The 26,179-nt window shown below is 41.6% G+C and overlaps 1 protein-coding gene across 1 annotated transcript; it reads right to left on the reverse strand.

The window, feature by feature from the left end:
• Positions 1–1,912: 1,912 nt before the first annotated feature.
• Positions 1,913–24,648, reverse strand: LOC115079457 (astacin-like metalloendopeptidase). The gene is made up of 10 exons (XM_029583075.1): positions 24,522–24,648; positions 22,285–22,402; positions 21,436–21,614; positions 17,823–17,910; positions 16,778–16,905; positions 14,895–15,010; positions 9,041–9,266; positions 8,551–8,669; positions 8,060–8,282; positions 1,913–2,250 (listed from the first exon to the last, which is right to left on the reverse strand). The coding sequence occupies exons 1-10, from the start codon at positions 24,646–24,648 to the stop codon at positions 1,913–1,915; spliced, it is 1,662 nt and encodes a 553-aa protein (XP_029438935.1).
• Between the last annotated feature and the right edge of the window lie 1,531 nt (positions 24,649–26,179).

Here is a 26,179-nt window from a genome sequence, read left to right on the forward strand (position 1 = left end):
ACATAACCTTTCATCCCTCTTTACAATTTTAACAACTGCCACTCACTGATACCTACTTTACAGAGTGCTCTAATTTCTAACTGATTCAAACAGTTGCCTAATTTACAGTGTCACCATTAAAGCCTAACTTCTGCCTAAATTACATCTACAAAGGCTTGTTTGAAAAACCAAATTTTTAGGTGGTGTTTGAAGCTTTTTATTCCTTCGACCAATCAAAGATCTCTTGGCATGGTATTTCACAATTGAACTTGCTCTTTCATGTATCTCCCCTAAATGCCCTTGTTGAGTTCTTGGTACAACTAGTAATCCTTGGTTTAATGACCGAAGGCAGCCTTGTGGGGTGTAAAAATGGAGACTTGAACCTAGCCATATTGTTTTATCTTTATGAATGAGCATGAGAACTTTGTATTGTATTCTTGCATGTATGGGTAGCCAGTGGAAATTATACAACGTAGGTGTGATATGGTCAAACTTCTTTGCAGATGTCAACACTAGCGGCAGAGTTCTGCAAAAGTTGTAGGCCTAATTTCATTATTTGAGATTCCAAGAAGTAGGGAGCTGCAGTTGTCAGTACATGAAAAACTTAGTGTTTGAAGAATCAGGCGACAGCAAATTCAAGGTATGGTTTTAATCAGTGCAAAATGCGCAAATTATAGTATCCTATTTTTACTGGTTTTTTTAACATGTTCTTTCATAGAATGTTTTGTGTCGACCATTACTCCAAGATCTTTAATTATGCAGGAGATTGTAATCTCAAGCCCATCAAACTTAAATATAGGGAGTTCCTCTGAAAGTGATTTTATTTTCTAAGAACAAAAGAGATGGCATTGTTTGGTTCACCATGCAGTCTTATCTTACTTCCTGAGCAGCTCTACCTGTAGGAGCAAGCGGAAGCACCATGGAAGGCAGGACAGAATAACCTCCTCTGAGGCCTGACTTCTGAGCTGCACTCAGAATCTCAAATCAGGAGTAGAGGAGTACCTAGTAGTTAGAAGAGTGGGCTGCAAACCAGGAAAGCCAGAGTTCAAATCCCACTGCTATTCCTTATGACCTTCATGCTCTATTGCATGCCCTTTGCAGATATATGCTTTGTTGAAGTGTCTGAAAGGCAGAATATAAATCAAATAAATAAATCATGCATATAAACACTCCCAGAGGAATAATGAGGGTTTATTGCCATAACCTGCCCTAGTGCTTGATATAGTCATGTAATTATCTTTACAATAGCATCCGAGATGATGCAATAAATGTCACTTTATATTTATGACATAAGATAGACTGTGTTGTTGGTATATTTTTAATTGACAATACCACTTCCTTTGATTGTCATTATCTTTACAACATACAGGGCACATTTTTAAAGTTTTCCTTGAGGTGAAAAAGTCCCCACCACTGGCAGCAGTTCCCTGAGAAGTCACACCACAACATGGTACTGTTGTCCTTTTTCCCAATAGGACTGTACTTCATTAGTTTGCTATTTAGGAAGCAAATGGTGAGACTAACCTCTTTTGGTCACAAATATCACTTTCTTTGGTGCTTTTAGTTGATGTGGAAGTTTACCAAAATTAAACGTTCTTCTAGTGCTCTGCCCTCGGTGTGACAGAGACCAGCAACTACAACTAGTTACAGATGTGTGGAGCTGTATAATTACATGTTACATGGATATGGTATGGGTTAATACCTATAATTAGTTATTAGTCTGTCAGAAATGTTAGCTCTATGTACATTAATGCAACAAAATAGTAACTATTTCCTTTGCTTAATAGTTATATAGGCATCGTGTCCCTAGTTAGCCAAGAATCAGTGGCAGAGCTGGTGCTACCACTTTTGCTGACCTGTGCAAATTATTACTGAGTTGCCCCGCCTCCTCCTGCCAACCCCCCATGGATTCTAATGGAGCTATTCATGGGCTTCACTTTTTTCCTAAAGTGAACTTTTGTGTCTGAACATCATTTACAGGTGCAGTGAGGTTAGAGAAGGGTGACCAGATTTCTGATGGATAATTTAAGACACTTCTGCCCCATAGTGCCCTGGGTGGGTTGGGGTTCACCAGTGGCCATATGATCCACTTCACTGGCTGCCGATGGCCCTGGGGCCTCTTCACTTTGGTTCCCGACAGGATCAGGTTCACCAGCAGTCCTGGGGTCTCCACTTCTGCCAGTGGCTCTGGAGACCTCTCTTCATTTAAGCTGCCAGCAGGATAGGGTTCCCAGTGATTCCTTAGGCTGCTGCCATCTCTGAGCTTCTGCCCTGTGCAAGTGCACAGCTTGTATAGTGGACATGGCAGGTGCCACAAGATTTTCCACAGTAAGTGGCAGTTCCTTCTTTGCCATTTGCTGCTTCGCTTCTTGCCACTGCTGGCCCCTTATCCAGCCTGACATCCTAACCCTGACCTCCAACCAGCAAACTCTGCTACCCCCCCTACCCTTCCCCACCTTGGCTGATACCTGCCAGAGACCCTTGCCCCAGTTGTGCTGCTGTCCATGCATGAGTCACATAATGTTGGCTACAACCATCTGGTGTGGAAGGCTGGACACCAGATGGAACCAAGCGAAAACTGAAGGGAAGGGGGGTAGCGGCAGCCTAGAGTGAAAGAGCACAAATGAAAGGTGGAAAGAAAAAGAAATTGGAGGGGGATGAGGGATAAGAGACTGAAGGGGAAGGAGAAGGCAGCGGAAGAGTAGGACCAGGTGGAAAGGGATGAGCATCTTTGGACAGAGGGGGATACAAGCTGAGGAGAGTAGGGGAGCAGCTAAGGAAAGAGAGGAGAAGAAAGTGGGAGAAAGAAAGGCATCAAAAGTACAATAAAAGAAAAGAGCAATAAAGTTCACAGCTAAGGTTGGAAAATGTAATTTTTTCAAAGGAAATATTGAAAATAAAATTAGTAAATATTGGGGTTTTTTTTGCAAAACTATGTGCAAATATACTGCAGAATCCAGAAAAACGGACACAGAATTTTCTAACCCTTGCCATCAAATCTCCCCCAAAGCTTCTGTGCCCTGCATATGTGGACAGGTACTAGGAACTGCAGCCATTTACTGTTGCATCAGTAAAATTGACACAGAAGTTGATGGCACCTTATAGGCTTACAAGCTTTCAAGGACAAAATTCCACTTCATCAGATGCAACTCTTGTCCTTCACTGCTCATGCCTCAATAAATCTGTTAGAGCTTCCAGCCTGTGTCATTTGTGCTGCTATGGTCTAACACTGCTAGCCCAGCAGAAGTTATGTCATTTCAGTGAGTAATGCGCACAGCGTTTTGCAAGCAGGTTGTATTTATTTTCTTAATGTACCTGTTAATTCTTGTCAAATACCAAAGCTATCAAATACTTCTTTACATGTTATACTAAATCATTCTAAGTAATTATTACAGTGTCTGTGTAAGATCAACCCTGTAAAGTGATCTTACAAGTAATTATATTTCAAACTGTGGAAGTTATGACCTGATTGGCCAGTTGATTGTCATGTGATGTGGACTTAAATCACTATGTTGAATGAACATGACCTCAGTTTAAGCAGATCACCCAACCTATTAGCAGGCAAGCCTTTGGTCAATGAGGTGAGTTTCAGGTGGGGAATGCTGTGTGCCCACCAGTGACTTTGATTTTGTAACCACTGCTTGCTGGAAGGCCAAGAGCGGCTACTACTACTATTACAGCTCTATAGCATTACCAGATGTACAGTATGCTATACTGTCCCACTACAAGAGTCCCTGCAGTCTGCTCAAGAAGAAGAATAGCTACTCGAGCCTACTTCATGTCCTTCCTGTGTCTAATATAAGCTATCACCAGCAGAACCACTGAAAAAGGACTGCCTCTTGTGCATACTTTGAGGTGGATGGGAATAACTGAGCAGATTATCATGTCCTGCATAGCGCAAGTCAAAGGTGGAGAACATTAAAATCCAATTCAAGTCCATGAATAAGCGCAGTACAGGAAATGATTGGATCCATGTGTGCCAAGTGTTCTGTTACCTTTCAGGATGATGCAACTGCAAAATAGCACAAAAATTAATATTAGTCTTGAGAGTTGGCATTTTGACTTAGACTGCAAGTGGTGAATTAGGGCAAAAATTCAGAAGGAAACATTGGTAATCATCTCCCATTTTTTGGTAATTATATTAAAATAATCTGTTTATTTCCATTTGATTACTGTTTCCAAGAAGTACTCTCAAAGCAGGTACAATAAATATAACAAAATAAAAGTGCAAAACACTTATATTTCTATAACATCAGTCTTAACAGTACCCTAAGTGATGTCACAATCCTTAATTGAAACAATAAATACAAATCTAAGCAAAGCTTAATTGCCCACAAAAAATGCTCCTCTCATTTTCAATATCTTTATTAAAAACAATCATTATCTAATAAGTAAAAATGCTAAAGGGGATGGAACAGCTCCCCTATGTTCAGTTTGGAGAAGAGGCAGCTGAGGGGGGATATGATAGAGGTCTACAAAATCATGAAAGGACTCTCAGATAATAGAAGGACTAAATGGCACTTCATGAAGTTAGCAATTAGCACATTTAAAACAAATTGTAGACAATTATTTTTCACTCAATGCGCAATTAAGCTCTGGAATTCATTGCTGGAGGATGTCATTAAGGTAGTTGGCATAGCTGCATTTAAAAAAGGTTTGGATAAGTTCATTCAGGAGCAGTCCATAAAATGCTATTAATCAAGTTGACTTGGGGAATAGTCACTGATATTAGTGGCATTAGTAACATGGGATCTGCTTAATGTTTGGGTACTTGCATCCTGGATTGGCCACTTTTGGAAACAGGATGCTGAGCTTGATGGACCCTTAGTCTGACTCAGTATGACAATTTCTTATGTTCTTAAGACACCAAGTATTTGCTGTCCCATAACTTCTGTCCTGTGTCTGTGGGTTCATTTTCATGCATGAATATAAAATTGTTTTATATTATGCTGTGCACCCAGATGTGATTATGTCACTCTAACATTCAGCCAGGGAAATGTACCTCCCCAAGAAGCAAAGCCCTGGGTCAGCTTGTATCCCTCAGACTGTCACCTTGTAACACAAAGCCCTGGGTCAGCTTGTATCCCTCAGACTGCCACCTTGTAACACAAAGCCCTGGGTCAGCTTGTATCCCTCAGACTGCCACCTTGTAACACAAAGCACTGGGTCAGCTTGTATCGTAACACAAAGCCCTGGGTCAGCTTGTATCCCTCAGACTGCCACCTTGTAACACAAAGCACTGGGTCAGCTTGTATCCCTCAGACTGCCACCTTGTAACACAAAGCCCTGGGTCAGCTTGTATCCCTCAGACTGCCACCTTGTAACACAAAGCACTGGGTCAGCTTGTATCCCTCAGACTGCCACCTTGTAACACAAAGCACTGGGTCAGCTTGTATCGTAACACAAAGCCCTGGGTCAGCTTGTATCCCTCAGACTGCCACCTTGTAACACAAAGCACTGGGTCAGCTTGTATCCCTCAGACTGCCACCTTGTAACACAAAGCCCTGGGTCAGCTTGCATCCCTCAGACTGCCACCTTGTAACACAAAGCCCTGGGTCAGCTTGTATCGTAACACAAAGCCCTGGGTCAGCTTGTATCCCTCAGACTGCCACCTTGTAACACAAAGCACTGGGTCAGCTTGTATCCCTCAGACTGCCACCTTGTAACACAAAGCCCTGGGTCAGCTTGTATCCCTCAGACTGTCACCTTGTAACACAAAGCCCTGGGTCAGCTTGTATCCCTCAGACTGTCACCCTTGTAACACAAAGCCCTGGGTCAGCTTGTATCGTAACACAAAGCCCTGGGTCAGCTTGTATCCCTCAGACTGTCACCTTGTAACACAAAGCCCTGGGTCAGCTTGTATCCCTCAGACTGTCACCTTGTAACACAAAGCACTGGGTCAGCTTGTATCGTAACACAAAGCCCTGGGTCAGCTTGTATCCCTCAGACTGCCACCTTGTAACACAAAGCACTGGGTCAGCTTGTATCCCTCAGACTGCCACCTTGTAACACAAAGCACTGGGTCAGCTTGTATCGTAACACAAAGCCCTGGGTCAGCTTGTATCCCTCAGACTGCCACCTTGTAACACAAAGCACTGGGTCAGCTTGTATCCCTCAGACTGCCACCTTGTAACACAAAGCCCTGGGTCAGCTTGCATCCCTCAGACTGCCACCTTGTAACACAAAGCCCTGGGTCAGCTTGTATCCCTCAGACTGTCACCTTGTAACACAAAGCCCTGGGTCAGCTTGTATCCCTCAGACTGTCACCTTGTAACACAAAGCCCTGGGTCAGCTTGTATCGTAACACAAAGCCCTGGGTCAGCTTGTATCCCTCAGACTGTCACCCTTGTAACACAAAGCCCTGGGTCAGCTTGTATCCCTCAGACTGTCACCTTGTAACACAAAGCACTGGGTCAGCTTGTATCGTAACACAAAGCCCTGGGTCAGCTTGTATCCCTCAGACTGTCACCTTGTAACACAAAGCACTGGGTCAGCTTGTATCCCTCAGACTGCCACCTTGTAACACAAAGCCCTGGGTCAGCTTGTATCGTAACACAAAGCCCTGGGTCAGCTTGTATCCCTCAGACTGTCACCTTGTAACACAAAGCCCTGGGTCAGCTTGTATCCCTCAGACTGTCACCTTGTAACACAAAGCACTGGGTCAGCTTGTATCCCTCAGACTGCCACCTTGTAACACAAAGCCCTGGGTCAGCTTGTATCGTAACACAAAGCCCTGGGTCAGCTTGTATCCCTCAGACTGTCACCTTGTAACACAAAGCCCTGGGTCAGCTTGTATCCCTCAGACTGTCACCTTGTAACACAAAGCCCTGGGTCAGCTTGTATCGTAACACAAAGCCCTGGGTCAGCTTGTATCCCTCAGACTGTCACCTTGTAACACAAAGCCCTGGGTCAGCTTGTATCCCTCAGACTGTCACCTTGTAACACAAAGCCCTGGGTCAGCTTGTATCCCTCAGACTGCCACCTTGTAACACAAAGCCCTGGGTCAGCTTGTATCCCTCAGACTGTCACCTTGTAACACAAAGCCCTGGGTCAGCTTGTATCGTAACACAAAGCACTGGGTCAGCTTATATCCCTCAGCTGCCACCTTGTAATGCTATTCCCTGCTAACTAACAGCAGATGCCATACACTCAGCGCATGGGAGAAATCTCTCCTCTCAATATATTGGGATCTCTGCTTCTCTCTATAGTCTTCAGTGGGGTCTAAATTTGCTCTGACACTGGGCTATCTTTTCATTCTAGCTCCTTGATTTATATCTTAGTTTGTTTGTGTTTGTATTAAGAGAATTTTGCCATATGCCCTCGTTTCAATTTGCAGAATACAATGGCTAAGGGTTTGGTTAACTCTGTTTTTTCTTTTGTTGTTAATTACAGTTAAATCTTTATAAATATATTGTAATATGTATTTTTTATAATGTAATATTCACTTTATTTTTTAATGGTTTAATGTATTTTATTAAATTGTTCTAAGCTTTCAGCCAGCATAAGAACATAAAAAATTGCCATACTGGGTCAGACCAAGCGTCCATCAAGCCCAGCATCCTGTTTCCAACAGAGGCCAAACCAAGTCACAAGTACCTGGCAATTACCCAAAAACTAAGTCTATTCCATGTTACCGTTGCTAGTAATAGCGGTGGCTATTTTCTAAGTCAACTTAATTAATAGCAGGTAATGGACTTCTCCTCCAAGAACTTATCCAAACCTTTTTTAAACACATCTACACTAACTGTACTAACCACATCCTCTGGCATTTGATAAGCTGGTGAACAACGTGAAGAGCTCTCCTGCTAGGCCCCAGTAAGACTGTGTGATATGTTTCTGATCTCTTTCAAGAGAAAACAACCTCTTCATCTTTTTGGATATTTAAAAGTACGTTACATTTTATTTTGGGGCTCATATTCTTCTCTGGGCCTGCTGGGTTATAAGAGGGAGAAATTTCACGGGCTCTGTGAGCAGGCAGATACAGAGTACAGATCTGATGAACATATGTCATTTTGTTCTAAGACTGTAGCAAACGTCTTGCTTAATTGTCTGAGTGCTGGCTCTTCCCATGAAAACTTACCAAAGGAATATTTGACTTGGAATCCAGCATACTGAACAGACTTGTCACTGTGGAACTGGAACAGCAAGGAGCTCCCAGTAGAGACCATGTTAGGGACTATCTGGTTACCACAATATTTGCCCCGGGAAGGTGAACTGAGTTTGGACCCATCAAGGATGACCAGGTAATCGTACTTACAGTTCCGACTCATCTCAAGTAGAAAGAAAATGACAGTCAGTGAGACCTAGGATGAGAGATAGACAAGTGTCATAGGTGCTATAGCATGAATATATTAACCTCTCCAAAAGGTATTGCTCATGGATATGTACTGATCCTCCTCACTGATTAACCTTGTACAATGCATTGCTGCAGACTTCTCGCACATACACACACACAGTGTTCCCTAGGAACTGGAGGGAATGCTGGAGGCGTTGTACAGAGACCTGAAGTGATTGCATAGCCTTGTCCCCTTGACTCTCTGTGACAGCCATGTTTTGTTGCAATCTGCTCACCTTATTACCTTGTGGTGCTGCGATGACCCAGGTGCAGTCTGTGTTAGGGGGGTAGTTGTTGGGAGAACCTGGAGATGCTAAGGTCCCAGTATTTTTGGTTAGTACAGTGCCACATTTAACTGAGAAGAAAGAAACCAGTCAAACACCTGCAGAGTTCTCTGATATTGTTTGAAACAAACAAAACATCTGGGATCTCCCACATGCAGCAGCATCTTTCATTCTCATCCTAGATGCAGGCAATGGTCATGGTGGGGGATGAAGACAGCCCCCATTCCTGCTCAGACGTCTTCCCCAGATACATGCTCTGAATACAGAGCAGCGATGTGCCTAAATGGAAAACGTTTTAAACATTTGTGTGTAACCCACTTTGACTATGTATGGGAATTCTGGATCCTCATATTTCTTTGAGATGGAAGTTCAGTAAAGTAAGACCAGTGCTTCATTCTTTCCCCTATGAATGCCTGGAAGGGAAAAGAGATAAATTACATACCAGAACTGTAAGAAGCCTTGAAGCCATTCCCTGCAATGGTCCCGTCACTGACAAATTGCACAAGCAATAGATTTGAAGAAGCTATTAACGAGGGAATTTCTCCTGACCCACACGCCCTGTCCAGTAAGACAGGGGATGACTGGCTGTCTCCATCATAAACCCTAAGGTAGTCAGAGACACAGCCAGGGGTGGACTGGACATCAAAGGCATCGAACTGCAGGAGAACCTGAGGATAGAAAATACAAGATTAAGCATTGGTGAATCCCAAACCACCAAATCCTGATATCCTACATAAGGTTACACTTAGACTCCCTGCTATTTATTTAAAATCATTTATATACCGTTTTTACAATAAAAGTATTGAACAAAGTGGTTTACATTAAAATAGTAGTAAAATTGATGAACAAATATAATACGAAAGAAAAGAAGAATTACATACATAAAATTATAAAATATAAAATAACTAGGCTAGGTTAAAATTAAGAATAAAATAGAAATCAAAGAGGAAGAAATACAAAGAATGGGTAAATCCTGGTAATATCTGAACATTGAAAGTGGGAGGATTAAATGTTTGAAGTGGCAAAAGCTTTTGAAAATAGATATGTTTTTAGCAATTATTTTAATTCCTTGGAATTTTAAATTTGACGAAGCATGGTCGGTAAGGAGTTCCATAACAGTGGACCTGCAACTGAGAAAGCCCTTTTCCTAGTGATGTCTAATCGTGCACGTATAGAAGGGATAGCTAGTAAATTTTTGTTTAGTGATATTAAATGCCTAGATGGTTTATAAATCCAAAGAATGGAACAAAGCCAGATTGAGGACGGGTTATGTAGTAGTGAATGAACAATAGATAGTATCTTATATGGGATTCTGAATTCAATAGGTAACCAATGCAGAGAAAATAGAATTGATGTGACTTTTTGAGGGTGAACCAAGCAAGATACGAGCAACTGAATTTTGTATGAGTTGTAAAGGTTGAATTGCAGAGTCTGGGAGAGCTAGGTAGAGTGCGTTACAGTAATCAAGAACCAAACGGATGTCGCGGAAGAAGAGGAGCAGACATAAGAACTTGAGCATATGCAATTTAAAAAAGGAATTTTTGATAGTTAGGGAAACGTGTTGTGATAAAGACAAATCTGAGTTTAGCAATACACCTACGTTTTGAGCTTGGGAGAGAATAGGTATGGGAGTATCATTTAGCAATAGGTGTGACAGTGGACTGTTTGAAGGATTTGCAATAAAAATACAATTTCAGATTTATTGGGATTCAGTTTAAGATGATTATGTGATAGCCATCTGTCAATCATTATTTATATACAGAGTTATGGGGGAGTGTATCTCGGACCAAGAGGATTTATATTTTATATATATATATTATTTCATGCTATACCATTCTTATTATGTGAAGTGCTCCATTTCCTCACTTTTACTACAACGCCTGTACCATATCTTTAAGAACATAAGAACATAAGAACATAAGAAAATGCCATACTGGGTCAGACCAAGGGTCCATCAAGCCCAACATCCTGTTTCCAACAGTGGCCAATCCAGGCCATAAGAACCTGGCAAGTACCCAAAAACTAAGTCTATTCCATGTAACCATTGCTAATGGCAGTGGCTATTCTCTAAGTGAACCTAATAGCAGGTAATGGACTTCTCCTCCAAGAACTTATCCAATCCTTTTTTAAACACAGCTATACTACCTGCACGAACCACATTCTCTGGCAACAAATTCCAGAGTTTAATTGTGCGTTGAGTAAAAAAGAACTTTCTCCGATTAGTTTTAAATGTGCCCCATGCTAACTTCATGGAGTGTCCCCTAGTCCTTCTACTATCTGAAAGAGTAAATAACCGATTCACATCTACCCGTTCTAGACCTCTCATGATTTTAAACACCTCTATCATATCCCCCCTCAGTCGTCTCTTCTCCAAGCTGAAAAGTCCTAATCTCTTTAGTCTTTCCTCATAGGGGAGTTGTTCCATTCCCCTTATCATTTTGGTAGCCCTTCTCTGTACCTTCTCCATCGCAATTATATCTTTTTTGAGATGCGGCGACCAGAATTGTACACAGTATTCAAGGTGCGGTCTCACCATGGAGCGATACAGAGGCATTATGACATTTTCCGTTTTATTCATCATTCCTTTTCTAATAATTCCCAACATTCTGTTTGCTTTTTTGACTGCCGCAGCACACTGAACCGACGATTTCAATGTGTTATCCACTATGACACCTAGATCTCTTTCTTGGGTTGTAGCACCTAATATGGAACCCAACATCGTGTAATTATAGCATGGGTTATTTTTCCCTATATGCATCACCTTGCACTTTTCCACATTAAATTTCATCTGCCATTTGGATGCCCAATTTTCCAGTCTCACAAGGTCTTCCTGCAATTTATCACAATCTGCTTGTGATTTAACTACTCTGCACAATTTTGTGTCATCTGCAAATTTGATTATCTCACTCGTCGTATTTCTTTCCAGATCATTTATAAATATATTGAACAGTAAGGGTCCCAATACAGATCCCTGAGGCACTCCACTGTCCACTCCCTTCCACTGAGAAAATTGCCCATTTAATCCTACTCTCTGTTTCCTGTCTTTTAGCCAGTTTGCAATCCACGAAAGGACATCGCCACCTATCCCATGACTTTTTACTTTTCCTAGAAGCCTCTCATGAGGAACTTTGTCAAACGCCTTCTGAAAATCCAAGTATACTATATCTACCGGTTCACCTTTATCCACATGTTTATTAACTCCTTCAAAAAAGTGAAGCAGATTTGTGAGGCAAGACTTGCCCTGGGTAAAGCCATGCTGACTTTGTTCCATTAAACCATGTCTTTCTATATGTTCTGTGATTTTGATGTTTAGAACACTTTCCACTATTTTTCCTGGCACTGAAGTCAGGCTAACCGGTCTGTAGTTTCCCGGATCGCCCCTGGAGCCCTTTTTAAATATTGGGGTTACATTTGCTATCCTCCAGTCTTCAGGTACAATGGATGATTTTAATGATAAGTTACAAATTTTTACTAATAGGTCTGAAATTTCATTTTTTAGTTCCTTCAGAACTCTGGGGTGTATACCATCCGGTCCAGGTGATTTACTACTCTTCAGTTTGTCAATCAGGCCTACCACATCTTCTAGGTTCACCGTGATTTGATTCAGTCCATCTGAATCATTACCCATGAAAACCTTCTCCATTACGGGTACCTCCCCAACATGGCAAAACCGAACGACAGTATATAAAACTCTATAAATAAATAAATAAATAAATTATATGGAACAAAAAACCAACTATCATCAGCATATACCTTAAATTGAATGTTCAGAGCAGATAGTATATGACAGAGGGGGAGTAAATAGATGTTGAAAAGAATTGGTGAGATCAAAGAGCCTTGGGGGACTCCTGAGGAAACTGTATAGTGAGTTGAGGAATGGTCTTTCTGCTCAATAAAAGATATGGGAAGTTCTTTTTAGGACCAGATTTCATGATGTCCAAATAACTGGTGTGAGGATAATAGCAAAATACAATGGTTTATGCTGTGTCTATCACCCAAACAGGATTCCAACATGCTTGACAGTCTGCAGCCACCTGCAAAAGAGAATATTACTTAAGGATACTGCATGGGAGCCTATGAGGGAAGAGAACAGTATTATAAGAGCCCACAGTTACACTTGAGTTTATAACTGAGGCAAAGGTACATAAAGTGACTTACTCTGGCTCACACAGAGAATTAGGGACAGAGGCAGAATTGAGAGTTTCAGATTCTTTGTTCCCAGTTCTTGGTACATAAGAACATAAGACTTGCCATACTGAGTCAGAACAAAGGTCGATCAAGCCCAGTATCCCACCTCCAACAATGGCCAATCCAAGTCACAAGTACCTGGCAGGATCCCAAGGGGTAGAGAGATTCTAAGCTGCTTATCCTAATAATAAGCAGTGGATACCTGCAACTCCACCTTAATAATTGTTAATGGAGTTTTCCTCCAGGAGCTTGTTCAAATCTTTTAAAATGAAGCTACACTAATATCTTTCACCATATCCTCTGTCAACAAATTCTGAAGCTTAATTATGCATTGAGTAAAACATATTTTCTCTTATTAGTTTTAAGTACATTGCCTAGTAACTTCATTGTGTGTCCCCTGGTCTTTGTACTTTTTAAAAGATTAAACAACTGATAAACGTTTACTCGTTCCATTCCACTCATTATTTTATAGACCTCTATAATATCTCCCCTCAGCCATCCCTTCTCCAGGCTGAAGAGTCCTAACCTCTTTAGCCTTTCTTCATAGGGGAATCGTTCCATCCTCTTTATCATCTTGGTCGCCCTTCTCTGTACCTTTTCTAATTCTCTTGTATCTTTTTTGAGCTGAGGTGACCAGAACTGCGCACAATACTCAAGATGAGGTCGCACCATGGAGCGATACAGAGCTGTTATGAAAGGCATAGGGTGGGGGCAATGTAAACCCAAATAAAAAAAAGTCCTCCTCTTGTCTGCAAAAGGGACAATTAAAATGAAATTAAAACCTGCCAGTGGCCATGGCACCTGCCTCCAACTTTGATCCCTGATGTACCTCTGAGTCGGTCTCCCCCCCCCACGCCAGCAAATCCTGTCAGGGTGGAGAAAGGAGGACAGCGTGAGGCGCTGCATGGAACCTAAGGACAGTCCATGTCAGCGGCGGATTCCCGAGGAAGACCGGCCCGGGGATTCGCTGCCCAGGCCAGCCCAGGATGCATCACGTGGTCTGCCGAGCGCGGCTCCGTCACGGCCGCGCTCCCCAGACCACCTGACTAGAGCGACCGGCCCACCGGGGGATGCTCAATCTGCCCCTGGTCCATGTATTATATTCTCTCCTATGAATGGTAATGTAAACCATTATGATGGCAAAACTGAATATCCGGTATTCAAAACATGTTTAAATAAAGAAATACATAAAGACAAAATAGTCCAGTCCCTGCCCTGCTGTGAGCCCTTACCTCCTGGACCCTTCCCTGATGTCTGCAGCCTCACCCAGGTTCTTTGACCCCCATAAACAGGGCAATGCGATATCGGCTGCTCATGATAGAGCAGCCGCTCTCCTAACACGCACCAATCGACCTCTCCAGGGCATCCGGTTTAATATTTAAATCAGCTGCCGTGGTAAAAAAGGAGGTGCTAGGGGAAATTGTGCACCCGCAGGGCCTCCTCAGCAGTGGGCACTCAGGAGAGGTGGTGGTCAGCGGGTTAGGAAAATGGACCCTTTTCCTAACCTGACTGCCCATACACGTTTTTTTTTTTTTAAAGGTTCTCCATTTTGTTCCTCTGACTTAATATCATCATGATAATAAGTCAGAGGAAGTACAGAAAAGCAGTATTTTCTGGTTTTTCTGTACAATTTTTGGGCTGCTCAAAAATTAATGCCTGGTCCAGGCAGGATCACAACATCTGAGGATAAAAATGTGCGCGATGGGTGCACTTTTGTTTTTTAATTGGGGGAGAATAGCTAATAACGCTCATCAGCATGCATTAGCATTTGATGAAGACTATTAGCTTTGTGGATGCACTAATCCAGTGTGCTCGGTTGAGTGCACTATATTACATCGGCCTGTATAGGCAGGAATGATCCCCATTCACTCCTGCCCTGCCTTTCCCATTATTTCAAATGGTGTTAGCAGACTAAGGCCATTGCCATTAATATCTTCTTCCAAATAAAATGGGACTGGCCAACTCAACAAAAAAAAAGGAAAAATAAATTGTGTTCTTTTTATTATGTTTTGTTTTAAAAACAAATGGGAAATTTCATTAAAATTTCCTATTTTGTTTGAATGAAAGAACATCCCTATCACTTCCAGCTATTGATTAGTCCAAGTTACCTTATCAGCTGGGAGTCGGATCAGCCAAACACAGTCAGAGTTGTCTGAGTAGTGAGAAGAGTAATTAGCAGAGGTCAGAAATCCTGTCCAGTCAGAGAGCAGAGAGCTGCATGTGCCTGCAATAGAAGAGTAACTTGTCAAGACTGCCAGTATGACACCCTCTTTTCACACATGAATGAAGGCATTCTTCACCCATCAGGTCACTCATCAAATAATTCCATAGAACCATTAGTGTTCTCAGTAGGATTAACAGAAACTTATAATCATAGAAATGCCAGCAGAAAAGGACCAAACAGTCCATCCAGTCTGCTCAGCAGCTTATGGTAGCATCTGCTGTGCCATACAAGTCACCCCCTTGCTTAGTTTCCCAAGCCATCAAAGTCAGGGCCCTTGTTGGTCGCTGTCTGAGTTCAATTCCCCGTTACCTCTTGCCGTTGAAGCAGAGAGCAATGTTGGAGTTGCATCCAAAGTATCAGGCTTATTGGTTAAGGGTAGTAACCGCCACACCAGCAAATTATCCCCATACTTATTTGTTTTCCCCCACTGCTTATTTGTTTTCCCAGACCATAAATCCAATGTCCTTATTGATTGCTTCTGAATCTAATTACCCTTTTCCTCTTTTCCCCCTGTCGTAAAAGCAGAGAGCAATAATGGAACTGCATCAAGAGTACGAAGGCTTATTAGTTGAGGGTAGTAACTGCCACACCAGCAAGTTACCCCCATGCTCTCTTTTCCTCATTTCCATCCTCGAGCCTTTAGGGATCCACAGGGTTTATCCCATGCCCCTTTGAAATCTTTCACTGTTTTTGTCTTCACCTCCTCCTCTGGAAGGGTATGCCAGGCATCCACCACCCTCTCTGGGAAGAAATATTTCCTGATTCTGCATTGTTCTCCCTGAAGTTTCATTTTGTGACCCCTAGTTCTACTGATTTCTTCCCAATGGAAAAGGTTTGATGATTGTGCATCATTAAAACCTTTCAGGTATCAGAAGGTCTGTATCCTATCTCCCCTGCACCTCCTCTCCTCCTGGGTTGTACATATTTAGATTTTTCAACCTCTCCTCATAAGTCATTTGATGGAGATCCCCCACCACTTTGGTCGCTCTTCTCTGGACCTCCTCCATCCTGTCTCTGTCCCTTTTGAGATATGAGCTTCAGAATTGAATGCAGTACTTCAGATGAGGCCTCACCAAGGACCTGTACAAAGGGGATTATCACCTCCTTTTTCTTCCTGGTTATTCCTCTCTCTTATGCAGCCCAGCATTCTTCTGGCTTTAGCTATCCCTTGTCACATTGTTTCACCATCTTCAGATTGCTAGACACTATCAACCCAAGGACCCTCTCTAGCTCCGTGCACAGCAGCCCTTCACTCCCTCCCCCCCCCCCCCCCATACAGCTCTTTTGGATTACCACACCCCAGATGCACGACTCTGGAGTCCTATAACCCAGTCAGGGATTATAGCAATGCTTTAATGGTAAGATCTTAATTACCATGGAAGTGCCAGTGTCAGCTGCATGCGCAGTTCTCTGTGATCAAATGGCAGTACCAAATTCAGCCACTGAGTAGGATGGGAAAATATATGAGAAAAGAAAATAGCCAAAAATGACTATTCATGAAAAAAAGTAAGATTTTTTTCAGCTTCAGGTATTACACACCTCATCAAGGATACTGACATCATACTGTCTCTTTCCCCTCAACATTATAAGATGGAGGTTACAGAAGAAGGCAGGAAATGGCATTATTGCTCCTGATTGAAATAGAGTTTGATAGAAGGTCTCTACCTTCCAAAGAAATAATCACTCCCATTCAGAGCCTAGAGCAAAATGCTTCAGCACACAGATTCCCCAGTGTTCAGCCTTGATGCCAGCACACAGATTCCTTACCACACTGGTACAGCTTGTTGATTTTAGAAATATCCAGGTTACTGAGTCCATATCTCTGTCCAATCTCTACAGATGAGTCAGGTTTGGGCACTATGGTTGCTTCTCCAGATGTGTTAGTAAATGCAAACCTACAGAGACATAAATGAATCTATGAGGCCTTAATCTTAATCCTTACTGTACATAAACATTAGGAAGAACTTCTGTATCGTGAATGATCATCAAATGCCCAATTCCTCTCCTCCTTGGGCATGCTTCAGAGACAACATTCGCATCCTCTTGTGGAGGTCAGGGGGTAGAGGAATGGGCCGGGAGTCTACTTCATTGATTAAGAGCAATACCTAGTGTCCAGATTCAAACATCCTCTGGCCAAGAACTGTTGCTGCTATAATAACCAGATGAGATGGGAGGAGAGGGCTAAAATGAGAAAAATCCTCTGGGAGTTGTGGATTAAGGCTCATGGTATTGTCCCAGTGTGAACCAAAATGAGCAGGAGGAAACTGGCAGGCAAAATACCCCAGAAAAAGAAAACATAAACCAATAAACGGTCCAATCCCATTTTGTTATTCCAACATAACAGTATCAGTTATAAATTAGATTAAAACATTGTAAAACACTCATTAAGATAAATAAATAATACTCGTAATTGTAGTAAGGCACGCTGTACTGAGATAGCAATCCTTGGGTGGTTGAATACTCAGCCTTCAGCTTAATTCTTCACTGCTGATACCACCCACAGTGTACATCATGCCCTATTGATCAACGATAAGCCCAATAGCATCTTCAGTCTGAATTTAGATATATCTAAAAGGCTGATGTCACTGATGTCTACAGAGGTGGTGTGGGGTCTAGCAGTTATATCGGTCCTGGAGAAAGCAAATTTGATTCCTTTTATTGGAACAACATGAGAATTATCCAAAGATGATGATGGTGGATATGAGCTTTCGAGTCCACGAAGATCCATTTTTCTGTACAAAAAGAATTAGTGCCAAATGTCACACAAATCAGGCCTGACATGGAGACATACTGCCCAGCACCCGATTCTCACCTTCCATAATGCATCACTGAGGTGTAGTCATAGTCCAGGCCCAGGTTATTGGTTTCTGGCTCAGCTTTCATAAAGTTACTCACGACAGCTACAGGAGGGAATATATAGGGGAGAGTAGTTACTTATGGCACCCAATAACTGCAGCCTGAAACACTGTGCTTCCCTCAGCCAATTATCTCAGTAGGGTCAGCAAAAGTCATCCATACCATATGCAATCTTCTTCCACTAGGACCTTATGCTCAGCACTGGGAACAGAAGATGTTAGTGCTCTTAATTGCTGCATGTCTTTTTAGTTCATGGAGCAATGAATGATGGTCACAAGCAAAGGCACCAGTGTCAGTGATTTATTTATTTACAGCAAGGAAAACAGAAGATTATTATGACTTTTTATTATTTCATGTTTCAAAGTCTGATCTGCGAAGTGCAAGAGGCAGAGCCCGAGACTTGCAGGATTTAAATCAGATTTTTTGAAATATTGTATAAAAGAGAGGTCTCCAATCCTGATGGCATGAAAAGATCTGGGAAGCTTGATGGGTTAAAGTATGAGTCACACAGTATGGAGGCTGAGGACCTATATTTAGGAGCCTAGGCTAAGTCTATTTTCAGCTGAACCTAGAAGCCTTAGTTTTCAGCTGAAAATTCAAATAAATTGAGGATCCTAAAACTTAGGCCCTAAATTTAGGCCTTCGATTCATTTTCTAGATTTTGGACTCTAAATTAGGTGCCTAGTCCTAAGCACCTAACTTTGTTTACCCACCCTAACTCTACGCCCATAGCCATCCACTTTTAATTTATTTATTTATTTCAACTTGATTTCTGCTAATTTGGGAAAACCATCCTAAATTTAGGGGCTTAGTGAATTTTCAAAAGGGTCAATATAGGGGCCTAACTGTCAAAGTTAGGAGCCTTAAGCTTTAGGGAATTAATACTATAGAAAACATATGTATTCTATGAAAAATATACATTAATTACAATAAACATGACTTTCATATATGTGAAATACATTTAGATCCTTACAAAATGACCACATGAATAAACTCATGTTCTCTAAGGCAGGTGTAGTCCCCACCCCAGTTTCTCTGATGCTCTTTTCCTTTTACAACCCGAGTGCCTGACGGCGTAGACCAGTGGTTCTCAACCCTGTCCTGGGGACCCCCCCAGCCAGTCGGGTTTTCATGATATCCACAATGAATATGCATGAGAGAAAATTTGCATGAGTGTATGCAAATTTTCTCTCATGCATATTCATTGTGGATATCATGAAAACCCGACTGGCTGGGGGGGTCCCCAGGACAGGGTTGAGAACCACTGGCGTAGACGATAATCTTATCCAGCACATCTAAGGTTAATCCATATTTCAGAATGGTTAGGATCAAATCGTCATAGTGCAGCATGTGTGGTCCTCCCCCAATCAGGGAAAGGATAAGGAAACGCTGAAAGGATTCTCATCAGCTGAGAAAAAGAAGAGAGAAAAGCCCGGATAGAGAGCAGGTCTGAGCCAGAAGTAACAGCTGCTTCCCAAGCAGGTGGCAATGGTGGAGTAAGGGCAGAAGATCCTGCAAAGAATAAGCTGCTAAAATCAGCTAACGAGTGTCCTACTGTTTCCTGGAGAAAGGTGAAGGCTTGGGGAGAGACCTGCACGGTCACCTGATAAGAAGACAATGTTGAACAGAAGGATCCACGTCTCCAAAAAACTGAAAAGAACATGAGTTGTGGGTTTCATCCAAAAGCCAGTGATCTGGTTATATAAAAACCACTTACTGGAGTGTCCAAGAGAAAAGGAAGTGCATCATCTACAGAGCACGAACCTTTGATTTCTAAGGGATCTTTCTATAGACTTTCAGTTTTAGGTGATCTCCATAGAAACCTTCATTGGGACTTCGTAGAGTAATTTTTTCTGTTTTCTCTACAGAGACTTTTGAGTTTAAGCCAGGACTCTTGATGCTTTTGGTTTCATTTTCCATTTAATTGCATATATATGAAACATATTCCTGTTTCTTTTTAATTGAATGGTGTTGAATTGCATTTTTGGAATTTGTTTTCTTGAATCTGTGTGAGGAGGGGGAGCTCCAGGTTTGGTGAATTTGTGCTTCTGTGCTGAAGGTTTATTAAAAGATGTCTGCAACAATAGGCTTTGGAATTTTACATCGTCCCCCGCCCCCAACAAAACGATCTGCGCTGTTCCCAATAACACAGAAATAACACTTTTTTTTCTCTAAAGTGATCCTCTCTCCATAATCAATTTAAGTACCTGGAATGGGGATTACACAGGCAGGTGCCAGCGGGTGGATATTATTAATGTTTATTCTTTACTAGTAAATGTAAACTAATATCTGATTAATAGCAGCAAGACATATTGATCTCTTGGGAGAAATCCCAAGCCAAGTCTCCTTCGGGCAATACAGTGCTCTCTCAGTGGTTACTGCCCCTTCTGGGGCAATATTTTTCCCCTACTGTATATTTCCCCCAGCAATACCATCCTGAGAAGGCTTCAACCTGTCAGATTTTGGAACCTAAGTACATAAGAACATAAGAAATTGCCATGCTGGGTCAGACCAAGGGTCCATCAAGCCCAGCATCCTGTTTCCAACAGAGGCCAAACCAGGCCACAAGAACCTGGCAATTACCCAAACACTAAGAAGATCCCATGCTACTGATGCAATTAATAGCAGTGGCTATTCCCTAAGTAAAATTGATTAATAGCCGTTAATGGACTTCTTCTCCAAGAACTTATACAAACCTTTTTTGAACCCAGCTACACTAACTGCACTAACCACATCCTCTGGCAACAAATTCCAGAGCTTAATTGTGCATTGAGTGAAAAAGAATTTTCTGCGATTAGTCTTAAATGTGCTACTTGCTAACTTCATGGAATGCCCCCTAGTCCTTCTATTATTAGGTTTGGGTGTAGCTAGTACCTGGATGGAAGAGCACCTGGGAAGACCATGTGCAGTGGGCTGCAGAAGGAAATGGCAAAGCACTGCAGAATCCTCCTAAAAATGTCACAGTCACATGGTGAGCCATGATCGCCAAAGTCTGGAGTACATAGCACCACCACTGTTTACCTTGCCACAAGGCAGTATATTCTGTACAAATCACAGATGTGGTCACTGATACCAGAATTTAAGCTTTCACATTTCTCAAAGAGAAGATGCATTATTTTCTATAAAGCATCAATGTCTTGTTTTGTGAAAAGGAAGCTTCCTGAGTGCTAACAGCCCTTCAGTTCAGGCATAGATTGCAGTACCAACTTGTTAGCCGAGCTGACAGAAGACCATGTCAGCAATCGCCCTTCGTACAGTATCAGTCTTCTGATCCTTAGAAGACAGCATTTGTTTATTTAAAATAGTTATTGCCCTCTCCTTCCAATAGTTCTAGATATGAGGCGATAAGCCTTCAAAGAATTGCATGTGGCTTCAGATTTTTTTGGTTGGTGAATGCTAGTGCAGATACATTTGCAAAATGGAGAGAGGTCTCAGTGCAAATCAGAGACAAGACATTTTTTACTCAATCAGACTGGCACAGGAAGCTTTTATTTAGTATTTCTTCCCTTGCACACCTTTCTCTGGCAGTTCATGAGATCTTGGTGCTGAGGAACTAGCATGCGTTGTACCTTGTGGGATGTACTGCCACATGATCTGCACATATTGATCCCGGTCACTTCTGGTCTGCTCGTGGACAAAGCCCAGGACATGGTTCAGCTCATGCTGGATGATTCCTTTAGACATGCAGCCACTTCTCAACAAAGACAGATCCTGGGGACCCCCAATCCTTCCCAGGTACGACCAGCAACTGAGAAATGCATTGATGAGAGAGAACTGTTTAGTGAGAATTCTGAAAAAGAAAGCGACTTTTAAGAACATAAGAAGAACAGAAGAAGCTGCCATGCTGGGTCAGACCAAGGGTCCATCAAGCCCAGCATCCTGTTTCCAACAGAGGCCAAACCAGGCCACAAGAACCCAAACACTAAGTAGATCTTTATTTCATATACAATAAGTACAGCTCCAGAATTGTTATAGTTTCTGTATAATTACTAAACCTATCTTCTTTGACCCTGAATGACCCCTCATCATTACCTTGTTTTGAACAACTTCTGTAGTGACCTCAAATACTCATGGCTCTCCCAGATTGCACAAACAATGAGTGTTTAAGGCCACTACAAGAAATATTCTATCTGACTTAAAAAACAGATTTGATGACCCTTATAGTATTGTCAGTGGTTGTCAGCTTCTTCAGAGCAAAAGAGTTCAATCATCAAAATGTAACCATTTCTTTAACTTTCTCCTTTCTAAAGCAAGCCAAAAACCTATCATTGTTTTCCATGGTTGGAAGGCTTGCTTGGACCCCATCCCTCAGTCCTAGTGAGCAAAATCCACGCTGATAAAACCTGGCAGCAACTGGAGACACTTTCTCAGCGGTAATCAAAGACCTGGTTAAAGAAGTCAGTGCTGTTGGGTCCTACCCATCTACTGATTTAATCTGTACGTAGTCACTTTCTGTTGTGCGGGCCACAAACCGGATGCACGTCAAGGTGGTGAACTCCTGCATGGCTGCAGCAATCAGAGTCTTATCAGTGGCATCTAGGGAAAGAGGTTGTGAAGACTGGGGTTAGTGACATGAGTTTCTCTCTGAAGAATGGTACAGAGGAAAACCTGTTAACATTTCTGTGTGTATGGATGGCCTTACACAAACTCATGTTATATGCTCCAGGAGTTCTCTCATTTGGCTTCTGTAGGTACACTTAAGTACACAAGCCCTAGCCATATGCTGGCAAATACTGACAATACATCTGTTGGAACATGATTAATTGAAGATAGAAATGGTTCGTTGGCTTAAACCCTTCTTCTCTCCAGCTGATTTTGGAAAAATAGCAATAGTCCTTTCTCACCTGGACTATTGTAGTGCCCTATTGGCCTCCTTGCTACTGTATTATATGTACTTCAGTTGACACAGAATGTCATTACTAGGTTGATCACCTTTTTGTGGTTGATTTTTTTTGGTTTTGCTGCCTCGTTGATAAAAGGATGCTCATGGTTTGATCATACCTTTTTCAGGTTGCACTCATTACATTGGCTTTCTGTACTTTGGGGAATAAAATTGAAGATAGTTTTCTTAATCTTTAAGGCTCTTGTTAACAATGTTCCAGTTCATTTGCATTCTATTCTTACCATTTATATTCCTACCAGTTCATTATGGTCTACTGGTATATGTGCCTGGGTTGTTCCTATGTTTAAAATGTTATGATTGGTCAAAACTAGGGCTCCTTTTTCTGTGGCTGCTCCAATTTAATGAAACAACTTACCAGCTCTGCTTGGAGTTGACTTGTTACATGATTTTTAGGAAAAAGCATTTAATGCTTTAATTTTATCCAGGCCTTTCCTGATTAATTTTATGTGTTTATAACAGCTCTAAATTCATTTGCTCACCACATTTAGAGCAGTTCGCCATTATGGGAGGGTTAGTATAAGTGATACAAGTGGTAACCCCTGACACAGGCAGCTGAGTCTACCAAAACATGAGCTGATGCCCGAGATGGATAAATTAAAGAGGGACCTCGGGACAGTATTTAGCTTTCATATAAGTAAAGATTTTTTATTAATGACATAGAGAATTTTTAAGGAAATACATTTTTGACACAGATAAGGTGACCAATAGGGCAGAACCAGCAAATGAATGATACCACTGATACTGCTTGAGGCCCATTGTTTGTTTATCCCCTGCTGAGATTTGGTGAGAGGAAGTGGATGTACTTCTTATTAACACACTACAAGGATTTCTGATGCCATGATCATGACAAAAGAGATTAATAGTCATTAAATGGTTGCTGATTGGTTACACACTTAGAGTGGAAAGTGTTGTGTCTCCTTAATAGTTTATGAATAAAGTTTATATTTTGTTATACATCTTTGTTTTTTATTTGTTTAATGTTCTTGTTTCTTCTTGGTTATGTTTGATGATTTTTATTTTCCTATAATTTTATGTTTAATGCTGCTGTCTTTATTGTATGTGCATTATATTGATAATTTCATGGTTAATTGATGTTTGTAATGTTTTTGTCTTACTCCGCTGAGATCTAGTCATGCATCAGTGGAATGTAAATTATAATAACAATAGATTTGCAGGTGTTTTTCCAAACAATTCCCAACTTGTATGGAGTTTAAAGACTTTTGTCTTCTGTCCACTGAAATATAAATTCACTGCTTTGTGCTTCCAGGAATCCGTTAAGGAAATCTGCATAAATCAGTGGTTACAGCACTGAGTAGACTGGATGGACCATTTAGGTTTTTATCTGCATCATTTACCTTATTACTATGTAGTATGAATGTACCTGGGAATCTGAGGATATTTTATAAAAGTAATGACTATTTTACTAGCCTGCTTGCTCAATTTTGTAACCAGGAGCCACATGTCAAAATCTGTGTCCAAAATCTTAATTAGTAAATTTTGAATTCCATGTTGCATGCAGTTTGGATGGTCCATATTTATGTGAAGCTGAGGACTGAAAAGCAACTTATTTATTTACTTATTTATTTAAGTGTTTTTATATACCGATAACCGTATGCACATCATATCGGTTTACATAGAACGTATAATAATGATAGAGAAAATGAAGGTGCTTTATCAGGTGTCCTTAAATACTAATTTCATAGTAGATAACATCTTAAGGAAAATGCTGGTAAATAAATTCAGAAAACTCACTATAAACAGAGGAGATGGTGTAGGGCACCTTGACAGTCCCAGCACTGGATTTGGGCCAGAAGCAGGCATGTCCTGGACAGGCCAAGGCACTACGACTTTTCTGCAAGGCAATATCCCCTTGCTGCATTGGCTTCCGACTCCCTAGTTAAAGAACAGACAGTGGAAAATAATGGTGGAAACTTCTTTTCAATTACATATCACTAGAATAAATATTAAGAAGAGCAGCGTCAGGTACACTGAAGAAACTCTGAGTTTGCTGAAGGACTTACACAGGGAGTGAGGAACAGAGTCTATAGTTAGAATTCCCTATCTTCTGCCAAGGATCCAGATTGGCGTGTGCATGTGGGGATAAGATATCCTTTTGTTTTTACCTTCATTGCATTTTGCGATGATGCTGAAAATGTCCTCCTTGCTGTCTGACACCCTATATACTTTGGTTTCTGGGAAATAGACAACAGAGTGTGTCAAGTTTGTTTCTAGTGCTGGAGACCTGGTTTATTTATTGTATTTATTTAAAAATGTTTATATTCCACCTATAGTGATAAAACATGCTAGACAGATTACAACAACATAGCAATCATTACATTTGTAAACACATCCAATGATAAAATACTAAATAAAATCATACCAATGGTTGAGTTCTAGACAAACTAACTATATCATTTTTTGGCTTTTTTCATAAAATAAATTAGATACATAGCAGCTGTACAGTGAATAAAATGGAGACAGCGAACTTACTGATGGGCTCCAGCAGCATTAATCATTGAGGAGATCCCTACTACTGTCAGCACATTGCAAACTCCAGGACAACCTAAACTTAAAGTCCATTTAGTTTTCTAAAAGCCAAAGCATTAGTTGTACACTTTTTTCTTTTATTGCTTTGGAAGAGTTTTATATCAACACACTTCCTGTTTGACACAGGAATCCAAGCTTTAGATATGAAGACAGTCCTCCGGTAGTAAGGTATAGTTGGGTGCCTGGGTTTGTCTCAAACTTTTTCATCTCTCGCTTACTCCATGAGAGTATCACTTAATTACTTTCAGGCTGATACAGTACAGTGCGCTCCAACGGAGCGCACTGTTAGCCTGCCATTGGACGTGCGTTTTCCCTTACCCCTTATTCAGTAAGGGGAGGAAAACACGCGTCCAACCCACGGCACCTAATAGCGCCCTCAACATGCAAATGCATGTTGAGGGCGCTATTAGGTATGCGCGCGGGATACAGAAAGTAAAATGTGCAGCCAAGCCGCACATTTTACTTTCAGAAAGTAAAAAGGTCGGCGCTAATTTCTTCCGGCACCGGGAAAGTGCACAGAAAAGCAGTAAAAACTGCTTTTCTGTGCACCCTCTGACTTAATATCATGGCGATATTAAGTCGGAGGTCCCGAAGAGTAAAAAAAAAATTTGAATTCGGACCACGGCTATCGGGCTGAAAACCGGATGCTCCATTTTGCCGGCGTCCGGTTTCTGAGCCCATGGCTGTCAGCTCGAGAACAGACGCCGTCAAAATTGAGCGCCGGCTGTCAAACCCGCTGACAGCCGCCGCTCCTGTCAAAGGAGGCGCTAGGGAGGCGCTAATGTCCCTAGCGCCTCCTTTTACCCGGATCTACCGCCAGACCTAATTTAAATACTGTATCGAGCGGGCGAACGCAGACTTTA

This window comes from Rhinatrema bivittatum, chromosome 17, assembly GCF_901001135.1.
Source record: "Rhinatrema bivittatum chromosome 17, aRhiBiv1.1, whole genome shotgun sequence".
NCBI lineage: Eukaryota > Metazoa > Chordata > Amphibia > Gymnophiona > Rhinatrematidae > Rhinatrema > Rhinatrema bivittatum.

Bases quoted from the DNA above. Each gene is read 5' to 3' on its own strand.
- LOC115079457 (XM_029583075.1), bottom strand. From the start codon at position 24,648: ATGCAGCAAGGGGATATTGCCTTGCAGAAAAGTCGTAGTGCCTTGGCC. The intron at 17,911-21,435 runs GTACAACGCATG...TCCCTCCTGTAG, and splicing joins GTGGCAGTACATCCCACAAG to CTGTCGTGAGTAACTTTATG. The intron at 16,906-17,822 runs GTGAGAATCGGG...ATGTCTCTGTAG, and splicing joins TCAGTGATGCATTATGGAAG to GTTTGCATTTACTAACACAT.